At 41.3% G+C, this 16028-nt stretch overlaps 1 protein-coding gene across 1 annotated transcript; it reads right to left on the bottom strand.

Moving 5' to 3' along the window:
* Positions 1 to 1090: 1090 nt before the first annotated feature.
* On the bottom strand, positions 1091 to 4180 carry T265_11597 (hypothetical protein; the record flags this gene model as incomplete). The annotated part of the gene is made up of 4 exons (XM_009178289.1): positions 1091 to 1406; positions 1440 to 1507; positions 3320 to 3572; positions 4161 to 4180. The coding sequence occupies 4 exons, from the start codon at positions 4178 to 4180 to the stop codon at positions 1091 to 1093; spliced, it is 657 nt and encodes a 218-aa protein (XP_009176553.1).
* Positions 4181 to 16028: the final 11848 nt, after the last annotated feature.

Below are 16028 nucleotides of genomic sequence, written 5' to 3'. Positions count from 1 at the left end.
TTTAGAGTGTTAACTTGACAAAACAGTTCACTCATTCGTAGCTAGCCATAAAATACTCACGTTCTGACAAAAGCTTTGGTCCCAAGGTCCAATGTGAATAAAGTCTAGGAAATGGAAAAATGCACAGATGGATAAATGCAATAGTTTTGTGTTCTGTGCTAGTTGGTTGTTATACACGGTCTTCTTATTTTGCAATATTTTCTCTCAGACATGCGGTTAAACTTAAAACAACAAGGCAATTGTGAGTTTACAGACCTTGGCATGAAAACTTATGCCCTAAAATTCGTTGACTTTTGTCGTCAGATTAAACAGTATTGTGTTTGGAGGCTTGTTCTGATAGTTATTTCCCACGTGTTTTTGAAGTTCACCCAGTTGGCGGAAACAACGGGCTGCTTGAACTAGTGGAGCTCAGTGCAGTGCAACCATGAGCAGTGTGGCTTCACAATGCCACTAGAAAAGTCTATTAATTTTGCGAGTTTGTGCGCTTCTGTGCCAACAACAGGCCACTTTAAGCATACGGTATACCACACATCTCATCAGACCATATTTTTTTTATATACCCAGGGGGTCAAAAGAATAAAGCCCAATATGAGGACTCGTGGGATGTAATATGGCTTTAACTGTTCGGAACATGTAGCAAAAATAATATTTTTGGTGATGATTGCCTCATGTTTTACGGCTCATAAGCAAAGCAGCCGTTGTACAAAAAGATCACTTAACAACTTGGGAAAAATGCTGTGGTTTGCTATCAGGTGAATTGAATTAGATTTTTAGACACTCTTGCCTCCAGGTCGCCCCTGTAATGAGAGAACAGTAAGCTAATTTGAATCACTGTAAGAGTCCTGGTAACAGGAAGAAACAATGTACAGCGACTTGTTATTCATCGCTTTTAATTATTACCAGTGGGTTTGTTTCTAGGGTGGAGTAAAATGTCTTCAGAACGTTAAACAGATTGCTCGATGACTGTTTTTGCATGTGCTCCGGGACCAAACATCTGCAGTTTGAAACGAAAGCAAACAAAATGTTGCGGCTTTGAATATGGGAACACCAACCAGATGATCCACGTTCCTTGTCCGGTAAAACAATCAAACTATACCTCCAGATCCGTCTTCATCCGGTTCTCCTCAGGTAGAGGTGAGGCAGGAATTGATGTCTTTGTTGAGCCTGCGATTGAGGTACCAAAATATAACGTCACTGGACCAGCCGGGTTGATAGTCTGGTAATAGGGATGCATTAGCTTGGACTTTGAACATTCCCACTTTATCAGTTCAACTGTATTCCACCATACCGAGATAGGTGCATGAAGTAAACATGCCATATTTCCAATCCATTGGCCCACGGAAGTGATGCATCTCATCAACTTGCGGTTATTTCCACAGGTATCCAGGAGACTGTGTGGATCCGACCTTTATAAGACACTTTGTACATGGCGCACATACCTCATCCAGTGGTCCACAGAGGCACACGTATCTTCACACCCTGTTAAAGTCTGGTCTCTTTGTGACGGCTGTTAACATTTCCCCATCTTATTGAAAAAATTATCGTGCATATCTTGTGAAGTCGCTAATTTTTTCACATTAGTTGGCACCACTTTCTGCTGACAGACCTCATGCTTGAATATGGATGCGGAATGCCCACAGTGTGTAGTTTCGCTGGAACCTTTAATGCACTACGCATAAACCTTTGATATATTTTCCTTTTCCATTTTACTTGATGATGTTGCTTAGCAAGGTAGAAGGTCTTCTTCACCTTCACTAAGTTGCAGCTTCAAAAAAAAAACAAAATGCCAAATGTTACAAAAAGAACTGGCATAAAATATAACTGATTACAACTCAAGACAAAGCAAGTAGGAACATAATTTGGTATAACCACCGCTTAGGAAAGCCGTTCACTCGGTGAAATTTTCAATTACGAGAACAATTTCTTTGCAATGGTCAATAATTGTATTTGATGCATTAAATATTTGCCCAATAACCATTGTAATTGCAAGGTCATTTAGGACCATTTAACTCTTTGAGAAGCATAACGTATATATCAGTCTGGTGGAATTCTCCAGCCACGAGATTATTCCTCAAAAGTTTAGTTTCGTATCTTCCCGGAAGCTGCCAATCCGCGGGTTCATTTGTTCTGTCTTTGAGCTGACAACTCGTAACCCTGAGTTGGCCACCAACGAAATCCTTGTTGATTACCTGATAGAAATAGAAATAAGGTTGAAAACCCTTTTTTAGAGTGTTAACTTGACAAAACAGTTCACTCATTCGTAGCTAGCCATAAAATACTCACGTTGTGACAAAAGCTTTGGTCCCAAGGTCCAATGTGAATAAAGTCTAGGAAATGGAAAAATGCACAGATGGATAAATGCAATAGTTTTGTGTTCTGTGCTAGTTGGTTGTTATACACGGTCTTCTTATTTTGCAATATTTTCTCTCAGACATGCGGTTAAACTTAAAACAACAAGGCAATTGTGAGTTTACAGACCTTGGCATGAAAACTTATGCCCTAAAATTCGTTGACTTTTGTCGTCAGATTAAACAGTATTGTGTTTGGAGGCTTGTTCTGATAGTTATTTCCCACGTGTTTTTGAAGTTCACCCAGTTGGCGGAAACAACGGGCTGCTTGAACTAGTGGAGCTCAGTGCAGTGCAACCATGAGCAGTGTGGCTTCACAATGCCACTAGAAAAGTCTATTAATTTTGCGAGTTTGTGCGCTTCTGTGCCAACAACAGGCCACTTTAAGCATACGGTATACCACACATCTCATCAGACCATATTTTTTTTATATACCCAGGGGGTCAAAAGAATAAAGCCCAATATGAGGACTCGGGGATGTAATTATGGCTTTAACTGTTCGGAACATGTAGCAAAAATAATATTTTTGGTGATGATTGCCTCATGTTTTACGGCTCATAAGCAAAGCAGCCGTTGTACAAAAAGATCACTTAACAACTTGGGAAAAATGCTGTGGTTTGCTATCAGGTGAATTGAATTAGATTTTTAGACACTCTTGCCTCCAGGTCGCCCCTGTAATGAGAGAACAGTAAGCTAATTTGAATCACTGTAAGAGTCCTGGTAACAGGAAGAAACAATGTACAGCGACTTGTTATTCATCGCTTTTAATTATTACCAGTGGGTTTGTTTCTAGGGTGGAGTAAAATGTCTTCAGAACGTTAAACAGATTGCTCGATGACTGTTTTTGCATGTGCTCCGGGACCAAACATCTGCAGTTTGAAACGAAAGCAAACAAAATGTTGCGGCTTTGAATATGGGAACACCAACCAGATGATCCACGTTCCTTGTCCGGTAAAACAATCAAACTATACCTCCAGATCCGTCTTCATCCGGTTCTCCTCAGGTAGAGGTGAGGCAGGAATTGATGTCTTTGTTGAGCCTGCGATTGAGGTACCAAAATATAACGTCACTGGACCAGCCGGGTTGATAGTCTGGTAATAGGGATGCATTAGCTTGGACTTTGAACATTCCCACTTTATCAGTTCAACTGTATTCCACCATACCGAGATAGGTGCATGAAGTAAACATGCCATATTTCCAATCCATTGGCCCACGGACTCGTAACTAGGGGTGAAAAACACATCCAAGCTGTGTACTACAAGAACAAACATTCCAGACAATGGAGTCTATGGTAACAGGAGAGTCTCCAAAATGCTAATGGCCCTGAGGTTCAATTTATCACTAATTTTTTGAAGCCCTTGTTAAAGCTCACATTTGTGGGTTTGAATACTTGCATTTCATCCAATTAAAGGCTCTGTAACATCTAATGATTACTTAGATTTTTTCCAAGGAAACACGCCTGCTCAGAAGACTGTTTAACCACTCTAATTTCTATTTCGAAATAAAGTTATGCTTGAGCAACCATCAAACCAAAATGGTTTCATTAAACTAAGTAGTAAGACATTCCATCCAAAGTTAGAAAGCAATCGCTTCACAGAGTACTGGTTAGAGAATCTTTTGATGTCTGTAGTCCAAACAGGCCTGCAAGCTTCTGTTGTTAATTCCCTAAATAATCTACTGATGATTAATTTACTTGGGATAAATGCCACAAAACCGCACACCTTTGTTCAGTTAGGGGTGTTTTTCGTTAAGTTTCTTATTACTTACGGCTACAATACAAAAAGTACAGCCCATCTAACGTGAAATACTTACCGTTTCGCAGGCTGCAACATCCTGTAGAAGCCCTTCGGGAACAAATGCCCTCACGATAAGTTCTGTGAAAATTTTAAGTGAATTATTTATATACGATTCGTCAAAATTGACATTGGTGTACTCAATAATATACGAAATTCGACGGAGCGGACTAAGATAGGCAGGTACAAATAAATTCAGCTTTCAGGCAACTCACCAAATTTTTGAGAGTAGATAGGTTTCACGGCGCTAGTCGTAAAATATAGAAATAGTCCAAACATGTCAGCGCCGTTTTCAGACTGGGTGGGTCATTGCTGCTTAAGTAGCCATACTGTGACCTTGAGTTTTGCATTATCTGAATCACTACTTTGGCTGTGCACTAACGAACAAGTTTCGTGATAGGATTTATTAGGTATGCATCCGATCTCAGCAAAGGGTGCCATTACTTGGTAATTTTTTCTTGACTCCATGAAAGTTAAAGGAAATAGTCTTGTCTTTTTCGCTTGAACTCAATGGCGTGTGTGTAGCCACTTTGAAGGTACGTTTTGAACGAATTTTTAGCGCTTGAACAATAGACTGAGTTTTCTATAGGGTAAAACGTTGGTAGCTCAGGTAGCGTAGATGGCCGCTGGCTTGTTCGCTGTGCTGGGCAATTCGACTGCAAACGTTCCATCACTAATGGAGGTAACATCGTTTGTGCGTTACGCACATCTACGCTCCCCAATAACGAGGATGTCACCTCGAATGGGGATCAAACGTCTGGAATTAAATAGCCGCGCTCAGCGAAAACAACGGCAGGCTAAGAGTAGCATCGTCATCTAATGCAGATGATGACATATTCATAGATTAGGGACTTTTATCGCGTCCACACAAGATATACTTTTGATCAAGCCATACAAAAATGAGTTTGCTTGCGTACCTGTTCCCATATTTTTATGAAAATAACCAAAAAGTTCGAACGTTTGAAAATAGGTTAGCCATATCTAAAATGTTGAAGCAATAGATCCAAACACAGCTGAACACAAAGCTTTCTGAGGTTCTTCCGAATGAAAAATGTGAACAAGTGAAGGATAATCTTCGTAACAAAACAGAACGATGCACACCACATGCTTCATTCCTCCTTTGCGCATTTGCGGGTTAAACCAACCTACTTTGTTTGTACTTCAAGCAAGCAAATCGTTTTTTGTATATTTTTACTTTTCAACATATTGATGCCTAGATTTTGATCAAGCCATAGTCGATCTGGTAGCACTTGACTCTGCTGTAGTTGACTACCTGATTTCTACTGATTCCGCAGTGCACTGTGAACGGAATGCACATCCACCCGTGGAAGAACTTCTGTTCTCGTAACACACAGGATGCACGCAGGATACGTGCACACCGGATGCCTAGCCTTGCTTTTAGCAAACATTTCAGAAGTTTATCGAAAGCAATATCAAACCCAAGTCACGCGATGCCCACTAAAAACATGTTGTTATTTATTTAGTGGACCGGTCTTTGGTTAGAAACTGGTTGCATAGATAATCGTTTTAAGCCTGTTCTGTCCGCCTATAATGATCCGAGGGTTACTTTGAAGCTGATCTGACTTAATTGATCGTTTTGTATGCCATGTACACTGTACAGAACAAAGCGTATAATCTTAAATCACCCGAAGCCTTGTTGTTTAATTTGATGCGTGGATCACATTATTTTGCTGGTCAACAAAGCATTACCAGAATTATCAAACACCATGCTAATGAATATTCAGGGTACCTGTTCAGCAGTTTTTTCCTGAAGACAAAAGAGTAGATAAAAGAAAAGCGACTATCCATATTGAGAACAAAGTAACAAGTAAATTTTGAAGCGGATGTGTACGGCATTTTTTATCCATCCAACCCCTAACCAACCAGCAGTATCCCGTTTCATATGGTCGGTTTCATCAGTCCAGCTCTCGTGACTGCCTTAGTTACAACGTTTTATCAAATCATCATCATCATTCCTTTCAGATTTCCCTTCCACCGTCACTCCACTCCTCGTTACAATGACTGTATTGTATCGAAGATTCTGTCCTCAAGCGGCAAATTGAACCTGTAAGATACACGCACTTTGAAGTCTTTCTATGTAGCCACTCCTCATTTGTTGTGCTTCAGACACATGGTGCACTAATCTATGCTTCATGATGTGCTCCTTACAGAATTTTAGGCTTGTATGTACTGTTTATTACAACTTACACAGACACACAACCTAAATCCCGTGCGTTACCTTTCAAGGCAAGTTTACCACGTTAAACAGGTTGTCGTGATATTACTTGAGATCATATTGTTCACAGAGACACATGGTTGTGCCCTTGCACACTGCAAAGCACATGATATCTGTCACATGGATCATCGCATTAATTTTACTTGTATCAAATTTTAAGCCTGATCAACATAACTGACTTGTTCTCCCGGTTCTCGAGTTCACTTGTGTGGCGGAAACATTGGTTTGTCAGGTGCTAATCAACTGATCAAGATGAACAATGCCAAGTCTAGTTGGCATACCCATCAGTAATGATGATATAGAATGATATAACAAACTACAGCAAACCTCTGGCCATTGTCTATTTCCCTTTGTTGGTTTATCTAACAAGTTTTACAGTTTTCGTTGGAGACGGATTGGTTCACTGAATAGTTGGGTGCGAGAACACATGTTTTACTCCTAGGTTCCCACTCAGTCTTATCACAGTACGTCGTTTTGTTTCAGTGTCAAACCTTGTGTAAGCCTTGTGTATTTTGCAATTTTGTTTCCTTAATAATAAACAATCGGGTTATTAGTTTACCGAACGGGTCAACGTTTTGCGCTCTAATAGTCTTGCACACTGACTCTATCTGTCGAGTCTTACCGTCCTGTGGTTATAGATGCAAACACACGTGTTTAAAACACAATCCTTTAAGTTCAGGGAGAGTGAATTTCAAGAACTATTTTCAGCAAGCCAGTTATGAAGAAAAATTACTGATGTGCCAAACGGTGACTTGATATGACCGAGTAGGACCACGGATGATGTGGACGTCCGTCTGATTGTTGGCCAGGATGGTTCGTTTGACAACTTTTCGTCACCATGATTGGGGGCATCTTCGGGGCTTCGTTATGCAGACAATTCTCTCTGAGTATATATAACTTTCGGAGGATAGTTAACAACTGTAACCTGACGGGCTTTGTGGGGATTCACGTATTGCTTCTACGTTTTTTGGTTTTCTCTTTTCTGATTATCTTGCATCCGATTAATTTCAGTAGTTTTATGCATCCATCCGCTTGATGCATGTTTTTTTCATTGCCAGTATACTCCAGTAGTTTGCGGGGTCGATGAGCCACCTATCCTTAAGGAGTATCTTGATTTGATTTGATTGAATCGTGTGTCACTTCGATTGTCATAGCTATGGACCAGTTTGTAAGGTACTGCCTCTTGCACAGCCCATTTGTTGTTCTGACCCATAAATGTGAGTACAGGAGCCAGAAGATAACAGACCAATAAGTAGAATCACTTGAACAATAAAACCGCTATCGGAAAAAATCACTTTCCCAAGTGCTCTAACTGAACGACATACCGACCTAACTAACACTACGACATGGTAGTGATAATGCCGCCTCGATTGCTGATAGAAGCTTGGAGCTCAGGGAGCAAATGAGAGATAATCCTTGCTGACTGATCATTCTAGCAACTTTGAAATTGGTCCAATATATCTCACCTGGTTGTGAAAGGGTACATGAAACAGGACTTCCTATGAAGCACACGCCAGGACATTTAGAATCTCAAAACTAATCCTAATGTGATTCCAGGACCTACTAGGGCTCGGCGAATTGACACTTGTGTTTTGTACCGATACTTTATGACAGCTTTTTTGCCTTCCTAACAGGCTTCCTACATTTCTATGGAACCTAGATGCATACATCTACGGCGCTTTCGTCCCTTTGTCACAAGCTTCATTTTTTCATGCACACCCGTGAGGTCCATCGATTGTGACCATTGACTGGGCAATTCATTCTACCTGTGTCTGTCAACCATGCCAGACACTGAGAGCTGCGCACTGATGACCATAGGTTTCATACACCATCTCCATTAGCTGACACCACCTGTGGTTCAAATTCGTGGAGACCTTGGTTGTCGAATCAACTTAGTTGCGCAGTTCGGGCTTCTATGCTTTACATCAAATTCATAGGCTTATCGGCGAATGGACATTTGAAACCGAGCTTTGCCACATTGTGCACTCGGTTGGCTAGGCATTTTCGGGTTTATCTTTGAAAGTGACGGAAACCGCACCCCTGAGTGCTTAATAATCGGATATCGTGAAACCGTCGTAAGTTATGTGCGAACTCAACGGAATGTGACTGCGTTAGAAGGACGCGAGTTGACACTGTCCCAAGAAGTCGTGTGAAGATATATGAAGGAGGACTGAACTAAACAGTATAGGATAAACGTGCAGACTACCGGTCGGAAGTGCGTTGCCGAGCATCTGGGCAAATTACGAAGAAAAAGGTTAACTCTGACATACCTGCTGAGACCATGAAAGGAAAGGATTACTAAATCAACCATCCGACCAAAGTATTTTCAACTATTCAAACCTGTCTTTTGTTCTAAATATTTCGGGTGCAATTCATCCACTTGCTAGAACAAAACGTTCCCTTCTCTGATGAATTCACATAATTGAGTTATTGGCTATTTATTTGGCTATCCCACCATTCCCATATCTAGCTGTTTGCTGGTCAATAAATGATCTTGAATGCTGCTCCATGATGCAGGGTAATTAAAGCCCCAACGAAACAGTTGTACCAGAGGATGGAGACACAAATCGCTCCAGATTAGTATGAGGCCTGTGCATTTTCATGTTCCCAATTTAATCCAAATTATCCTGCTTCTTTAGGTTGGACGTCAACAGTGATGGTTACTTTAATGATGAGTTTTTAAAAATTGACTGGAGCGTAAAAATTCGATTGCTTAATAATCGGAAACAATTGAACCCTGATAGGTTATACGGATAGCAACGTAATCATACCTATCCGTAATTAGGCGAGGACGACCTCAAGTAACCATCAGTAGTTGTACGAGTGTCCTACTTGTTAATTCATGACTGAGGCAAATTATCTGTTTTTATGTTAAACCCGAAGCTAATCAAAGAAGTGAAGTTTGAGCATGAGCTTCGTTAGATAACAAGTTAAAACGTATTAGCGGGGCATTCGATGCATGAGAGTTACGTTAACCCATACACTGTTATCTCCAACTGACATGATAGTCACTAAGGCTGGAAGATTGCATTGCTTAGACTACCATGCGCATTCCGATTATCTTTGATAAAACACACCCCGAAGCCTTCATGGCTTACGCAGAGTCGATTATCACGATGGTGTAGACAACAAACAGTTTAGTTCATGTTGTCGGAACTTTGCCGAGGAATATTGATTGAAAACCATTTGAAAATGAATCTAGCACTATATTTTACCAACGACATGGACAAAGACTTACCGAAAGAATGACTTCATGCTCAATAATTGTGGATCACAGTTGCAGTATCTCACTCTACATTTTGGCCAAAACCGACGCAGGAACCAGGTGGCTGATACGTTTCTTCCAGTATCGGTGTGCTTAGAAGATGACCTTAGAAACTATTGAGGGCATAAGTTGCCACCAGGCAAACACAGCGCAGTGGTGCACGGATCAAAACACCCTGGTTAATTCCCTGTCGATCGCTATGTATTCGGTTTGTGTGCAAGATGTGTTTAAGATCACTTCAAGTGAGCCATTCGCTCCCTGTATTCAATAGCAAATATTTTTCGTTACAAACTGCGTACATGCGTACATGCTGCTACGTAAAGAAAATATCTAATCTCAGCCCACTCGGTCTTCTCTGTAATACAGCGGCTTTCTTAAAGTAGTATTCTAAATAAGTAACATGTTACCTGCTGTTGGTTGATTAGGTGATCTTTAATATGTTCACCAAGCGCAGCAAGCGGCTTGCAGACGCCTTTTCGCAGGTGATATTTTTTGACTGGCAGCGAAACGTTTGAACGCTAAATGTGGAGCTTTGCGGACATACCAATGGCCACCTGATTAATCACCAGTAAGGTTACGGGAACTATGGACTATTAAACGTGACTGCGCAATTCGCTGATTTCAAATTTACATCACTCTTGTTTGAACACCGCATTCTATCTTGGAGCAGCTGTTCTTGTTGGTGTATCCCATAAATCACGCAACCACCTGCAGCTAATCAAAGATTGTCCAGCAGACATCAAACACTCCTTAAGGCATCTGACTAGGAAGTTCTGGAAGACATCAAGCAATCGGTACATCCAAGACATTTATCGGTTGGGCTTTCAGACAGTCAGGCAACCCAGTAGCACATGCATGAAAAGATTCGCCTGTGTAGACGCGATAATTCAGGTGCATCCAGCGCGCGTTGGAACAATAATTGGATTATGTTCACCTCGTATTCCAGATGCCCGATGTTCAACACCTGACACGCTCAGGAGTGCGTCCAGAAGACGATCTCTAATAAGAGAGAAAATCGAGCCAAGTGCTTATACCTTTGGTGTGGACTTACAAGGATGATTACCTCCGGGCTAGAGCAGCGTGCTCCATTTGAGGATGATGTCAATGTAAACGTTCCGGACGCTTCCTGATATAAGCAACTCATGCGGTAGCTACCGTGAAAGTGTCACAACGCACAACATCTCAGCGGAAAAACACATAACCAACCACTTATTTTACAGCAGAGCAACTAGGGCACACTGAACAGAGTGAGGAAAACATATGGAAAGGCGACAGTCTAACGTCATTTTGAGGATAGCAAGTTCTCTACTGTAATGAAACCTTAGCACAAGAATGGCCAGGTTTGATGGGAAAATACTAAACCGACCAAAGGTGTCAACGGTTTTGGTGAATTAGACTGCATGGAACTTGTGGTCACGTAATCAGCACTCAGTTACTCATATGTTAACGATTCTGTTGTCTGTCGATGGACTGAGAAATCTTCGGAGATTTACGCATATTAGCACTTTAGGTCCAACTGGCATAAAAACTTTCAGAATATTATTGTAAAATTTAGAAATTTCATTTGGTTATAGGAACGCAGGGGCATTTTTCAAAACAAAGGAAAGGAANAGGTTGGACGTCAACAGTGATGGTTACTTTAATGATGAGTTTTTAAAAATTGACTGGAGCGTAAAAATTCGATTGCTTAATAATCGGAAACAATTGAACCCTGTTATACGGATAGGATAGCAACGTAATCATACCTATCCGTAATTAGGCGAGGACGACCTCAAGTAACCATCAGTAGTTGTACGAGTGTCCTACTTGTTAATTCATGACTGAGGCAAATTATCTGTTTTTATGTTAAACCCGAAGCTAATCAAAGAAGTGAAGTTTGAGCATGAGCTTCGTTAGATAACAAGTTAAAACGTATTAGCGGGGCATTCGATGCATGAGAGTTACGTTAACCCATACACTGTTATCTCCAACTGACATGATAGTCACTAAGGCTGGAAGATTGCATTGCTTAGACTACCATGCGCATTCCGATTATCTTTGATAAAACACACCCCGAAGCCTTCATGGCTTACGCAGAGTCGATTATCACGATGGTGTAGACAACAAACAGTTTAGTTCATGTTGTCGGAACTTTGCCGAGGAATATTGATTGAAAACCATTTGAAAATGAATCTAGCACTATATTTTACCAACGACATGGACAAAGACTTACCGAAAGAATGACTTCATGCTCAATAATTGTGGATCACAGTTGCAGTATCTCACTCTACATTTTGGCCAAAACCGACGCAGGAACCAGGTGGCTGATACGTTTCTTCCAGTATCGGTGTGCTTAGAAGATGACCTTAGAAACTATTGAGGGCATAAGTTGCCACCAGGCAAACACAGCGCAGTGGTGCACGGATCAAAACACCCTGGTTAATTCCCTGTCGATCGCTATGTATTCGGTTTGTGTGCAAGATGTGTTTAAGATCACTTCAAGTGAGCCATTCGCTCCCTGTATTCAATAGCAAATATTTTTCGTTACAAACTGCGTACATGCGTACATGCTGCTACGTAAAGAAAATATCTAATCTCAGCCCACTCGGTCTTCTCTGTAATACAGCGGCTTTCTTAAAGTAGTATTCTAAATAAGTAACATGTTACCTGCTGTTGGTTGATTAGGTGATCTTTAATATGTTCACCAAGCGCAGCAAGCGGCTTGCAGACGCCTTTTCGCAGGTGATATTTTTTGACTGGCAGCGAAACGTTTGAACGCTAAATGTGGAGCTTTGCGGACATACCAATGGCCACCTGATTAATCACCAGTAAGGTTACGGGAACTATGGACTATTAAACGTGACTGCGCAATTCGCTGATTTCAAATTTACATCACTCTTGTTTGAACACCGCATTCTATCTTGGAGCAGCTGTTCTTGTTGGTGTATCCCATAAATCACGCAACCACCTGCAGCTAATCAAAGATTGTCCAGCAGACATCAAACACTCCTTAAGGCATCTGACTAGGAAGTTCTGGAAGACATCAAGCAATCGGTACATCCAAGACATTTATCGGCTGGGCTTTCAGACAGTCAGGCAACCCAGTCGCACATGCATGAAAAGATTCGCCTGTGTAGACGCGATAATTCAGGTGCATCCAGCGCGCGTTGGAACAATAGTTGGATCATGTTCACCTCGCATTCCAGATGCCCGATGTTCAACACCTGACACGCTCAGGAGTGCGTCCAGAAGACGATCTCCAATAAGAGAGAAAATCGAGCCAACTGCTTGTACCTTTGGTGTGGACTTACAAGGATGATTACCTCCGGGCTAGAGCAGCGTGCTCCATTTGAGGATGATGTCAATGTAAACGTTCCGGACGCTTCCTGATATAAGCAACTCATGCGGTAGCTACCGTGAAAGTGTCACAACGCACAACATCTCAGCGGAAAAACACATAACCAACCACTTATTTTTACAGCAGAGCAACTAGGGCACACTAAACAGAGTGAGGAAAACATATGGGAAGGCGACAGTCTAACGTCATTTTGAGGATAGCAAGTTCTCTACTGTAATGAAACCTTAGCACAAGAATGGCCAAGTTTGATGGAAAAATACTAAACCGACCAAAGGTGTAAACGATTTTGGTGAATTAGACTGCATGGAACTTGTGGTCACGTAATCAGCACTCAGGTACTCATATGTTACCGATTCTGTTGTATTCACTGTGATAGATCCAAAACTTAATGCCGCTTTTTCCCGCCCCATACGGACGCCCATGATGAGGTGCGCCAGGTTGCTAACAGTATGGATGGCTCTAGACAGTTCAAGTTAAATTTCGCCCGGTATTTGAAGTCCACATATGGCACTAGTTTGTTAGACGACTGATATTCGTAGTAGTAACGAGGTGTTGCTGCAATCGTATGTACGCGATTTTTTAACGATTTTACGGGTTGATCTCTGAATCCCAAATGTGCCCAAAGGTAAAATAGTCCTAGTTGAAATACTTTTACGGAGTGACATTTATATATCTGGAAGGCTTTGTGTAGCTAGTTCATGTCAAATTTTGATCTCACGTTCACTATAAAGTGATATTTCCCTTCTCGGCTGTTGTTAGCTACGTAGGGCAAATTTTGAAATTTGTTTTTCTTTGCGATACCGCAGATTATTTAAAATTGAACTGCTGAACTCATGACCGGTTAGGTCAACTTTGATGCGTTGGCCGAACGTGACGGCAAGGTTGCAACCGTTTCATCACCTACTGGGAAGACAATATCAAGCGCTGTGTTGAGTACTGTTGGGGAAGTGTTCACAAGATGACTGTCAAGCCCAGCAGGAATCTGATTCTATCGGTCCTTTTCCTGTCCTGGCGGTTTTTTCCGGTGATGTATCTGCAAATCCTTTAACCAGCTGCAGCGTGTTTCAAATGTCCACGGAGTTATCCAGATAGGATGCCCTGACAACTATCAGTCGATCAACACAACCAGTGCAGTTATTGGCTCATGGTTTGAAGTGCCCCGTAAACCAATCACATTGTTCAGACATAAAAGGTTTCTTTTTTTCTTGTATAATATTTCACCTGCTTTTAGACTGTGCCGGTGAAATGCACGTGAAGCACCCGCCGCGTGTGATAGACTTCTTGGGTAGAGATCCTGAAGTGCCCAAAGATATGTACTGTTGAATACGCTGAATTAGGATCACAACGGTTCCCGGCGCTTCACACCAGCCCTTTCCTCACCAGACCACATGCAATAAATGTTGTAAAATCTCATCATATTCCTCCACATTCATTTATAGCGTAGTGATTCATGTTTTATCTTCAATTGCGATAATTTTGGGTACCCATTTTTTCACCCATTTTACCTATTTTCTGACGGCTTCTGGATAGCTTCGCATACTGAAATGCCTTCTGAAATGCAAGCAGTTTGATAGCTTATGGAAAATGACGGGCAGCAAGGGAAGCGATTTCGGAGAGTTCGGATGTGAGGTAATATCGCGTGAATTTCATATAAACAACCAAGAATTCAACAAATTTCTGTTTACATTCTTCTTGTTTAAAGTGTCTTGCTTGTGACCTTGTGCAAATACCTTGATTAGCCCACAACAAACGGGGGCAAAAACTGTACTCGAATTTGTCTCTCATAAAGCTCATCAGCATTATGTATTGTTTCCCGTGACGGGCTTTGAACTCCAAACATCGCAAACGCGAGTTGAGCGTGCTTCCACTAATGTACCAGCGCCTGCCAGACAACTGAATTCTCACGTCTGGACAGACGAAATTGTTCCAATTTCAAAGATGTGACTAAATCGCCGAAACCTTGGAAGCTTACGCAGTAATTGTGTTAGTTTTTCTGACTATCTGACTTGCCTGTCAGGATTTTGTAGTTGGGTACAAACCCGGAGGCCTGAAGCCTGATGGAAAAATCCCATGGCATCCTCTATGGGAAACATAAAGTTTCCAAATATCCCCACCAAGAAAACAATTACGAGGATTTATACTTTCCAAAATATGGAAGTTCACGCATATTTCGAGTACGATGGACCTACTGGAATCAGAAAAGAAAGGTAAGTAGTAATGCTATTAGTAAGCTAAGCATTTTTCATGGCTAAATTAAGCTATCAGAGAGTGAATTTGGACTGTGGGAAAAGCGGTGTTTATTGTGACTTGTGTTTAGCGATTCACATGTTTTCCGCTTTTTGTAGGGATTAGACTGCGGATCCCTAAGCAGGTAGTCCTTCTGTCCATATCAATTGAGTTCCGTTAAGCCGCAATAACAGCTATTACCAGTGCGCGTTCTGTTCAACTCTGAAAATGTTCACTGGTGTCACAGAATTGTGTGAAGCAGTGGAGCCACTAGCATTAGCGGACACAGGGCGTCAAATGATGAATGAAGGTAGTAAGAGAGCTTGCTGATATCAAATCCAACCGAGCCGGAGATCACATATGAATAACCAATCAAGATACGCGAAAATATGGTCTGACAAGCCAGTTTCATATTCGAATAATCTCTCAAGAATATTCTGTTTAGTAAATCAGTCATTTTTGAATTTAATGATACATGATTCCAGGGTCACTCTCTTGGCTAACCGCAGAGATATTTTTCAAGTGGTTAGCGAGATGGTCAGTGGTTAGCTACTCATTTTTTGTCTCTTGACTGGCGATTGATTCGGTTTGGTAAAAAATCTACCTTAATAGGGTTTTACACGTCTTTAATTTTATGAACCCATTGTGTCGTCTGAAAGGACTTATCGGGACCCATGCCCATTGATAAATTGTCAGATTGGCGATAAACAGAAATCTCCGAATTGATTTGTTCATTGGAATAGCAGTGAGGAAATTTTGCTTCAGATTTTCTGCCAAGAAATGCAAATGAATAACTTCGGCTTAAAAGCTGCAATATTACACT

This window comes from Opisthorchis viverrini (assembly GCF_000715545.1).
Source record: "Opisthorchis viverrini unplaced genomic scaffold opera_v5_533, whole genome shotgun sequence".
Lineage (NCBI taxonomy): Eukaryota > Metazoa > Platyhelminthes > Trematoda > Opisthorchiida > Opisthorchiidae > Opisthorchis > Opisthorchis viverrini.
This window is presented reverse-complemented; position numbering and strand designations above follow the sequence as displayed.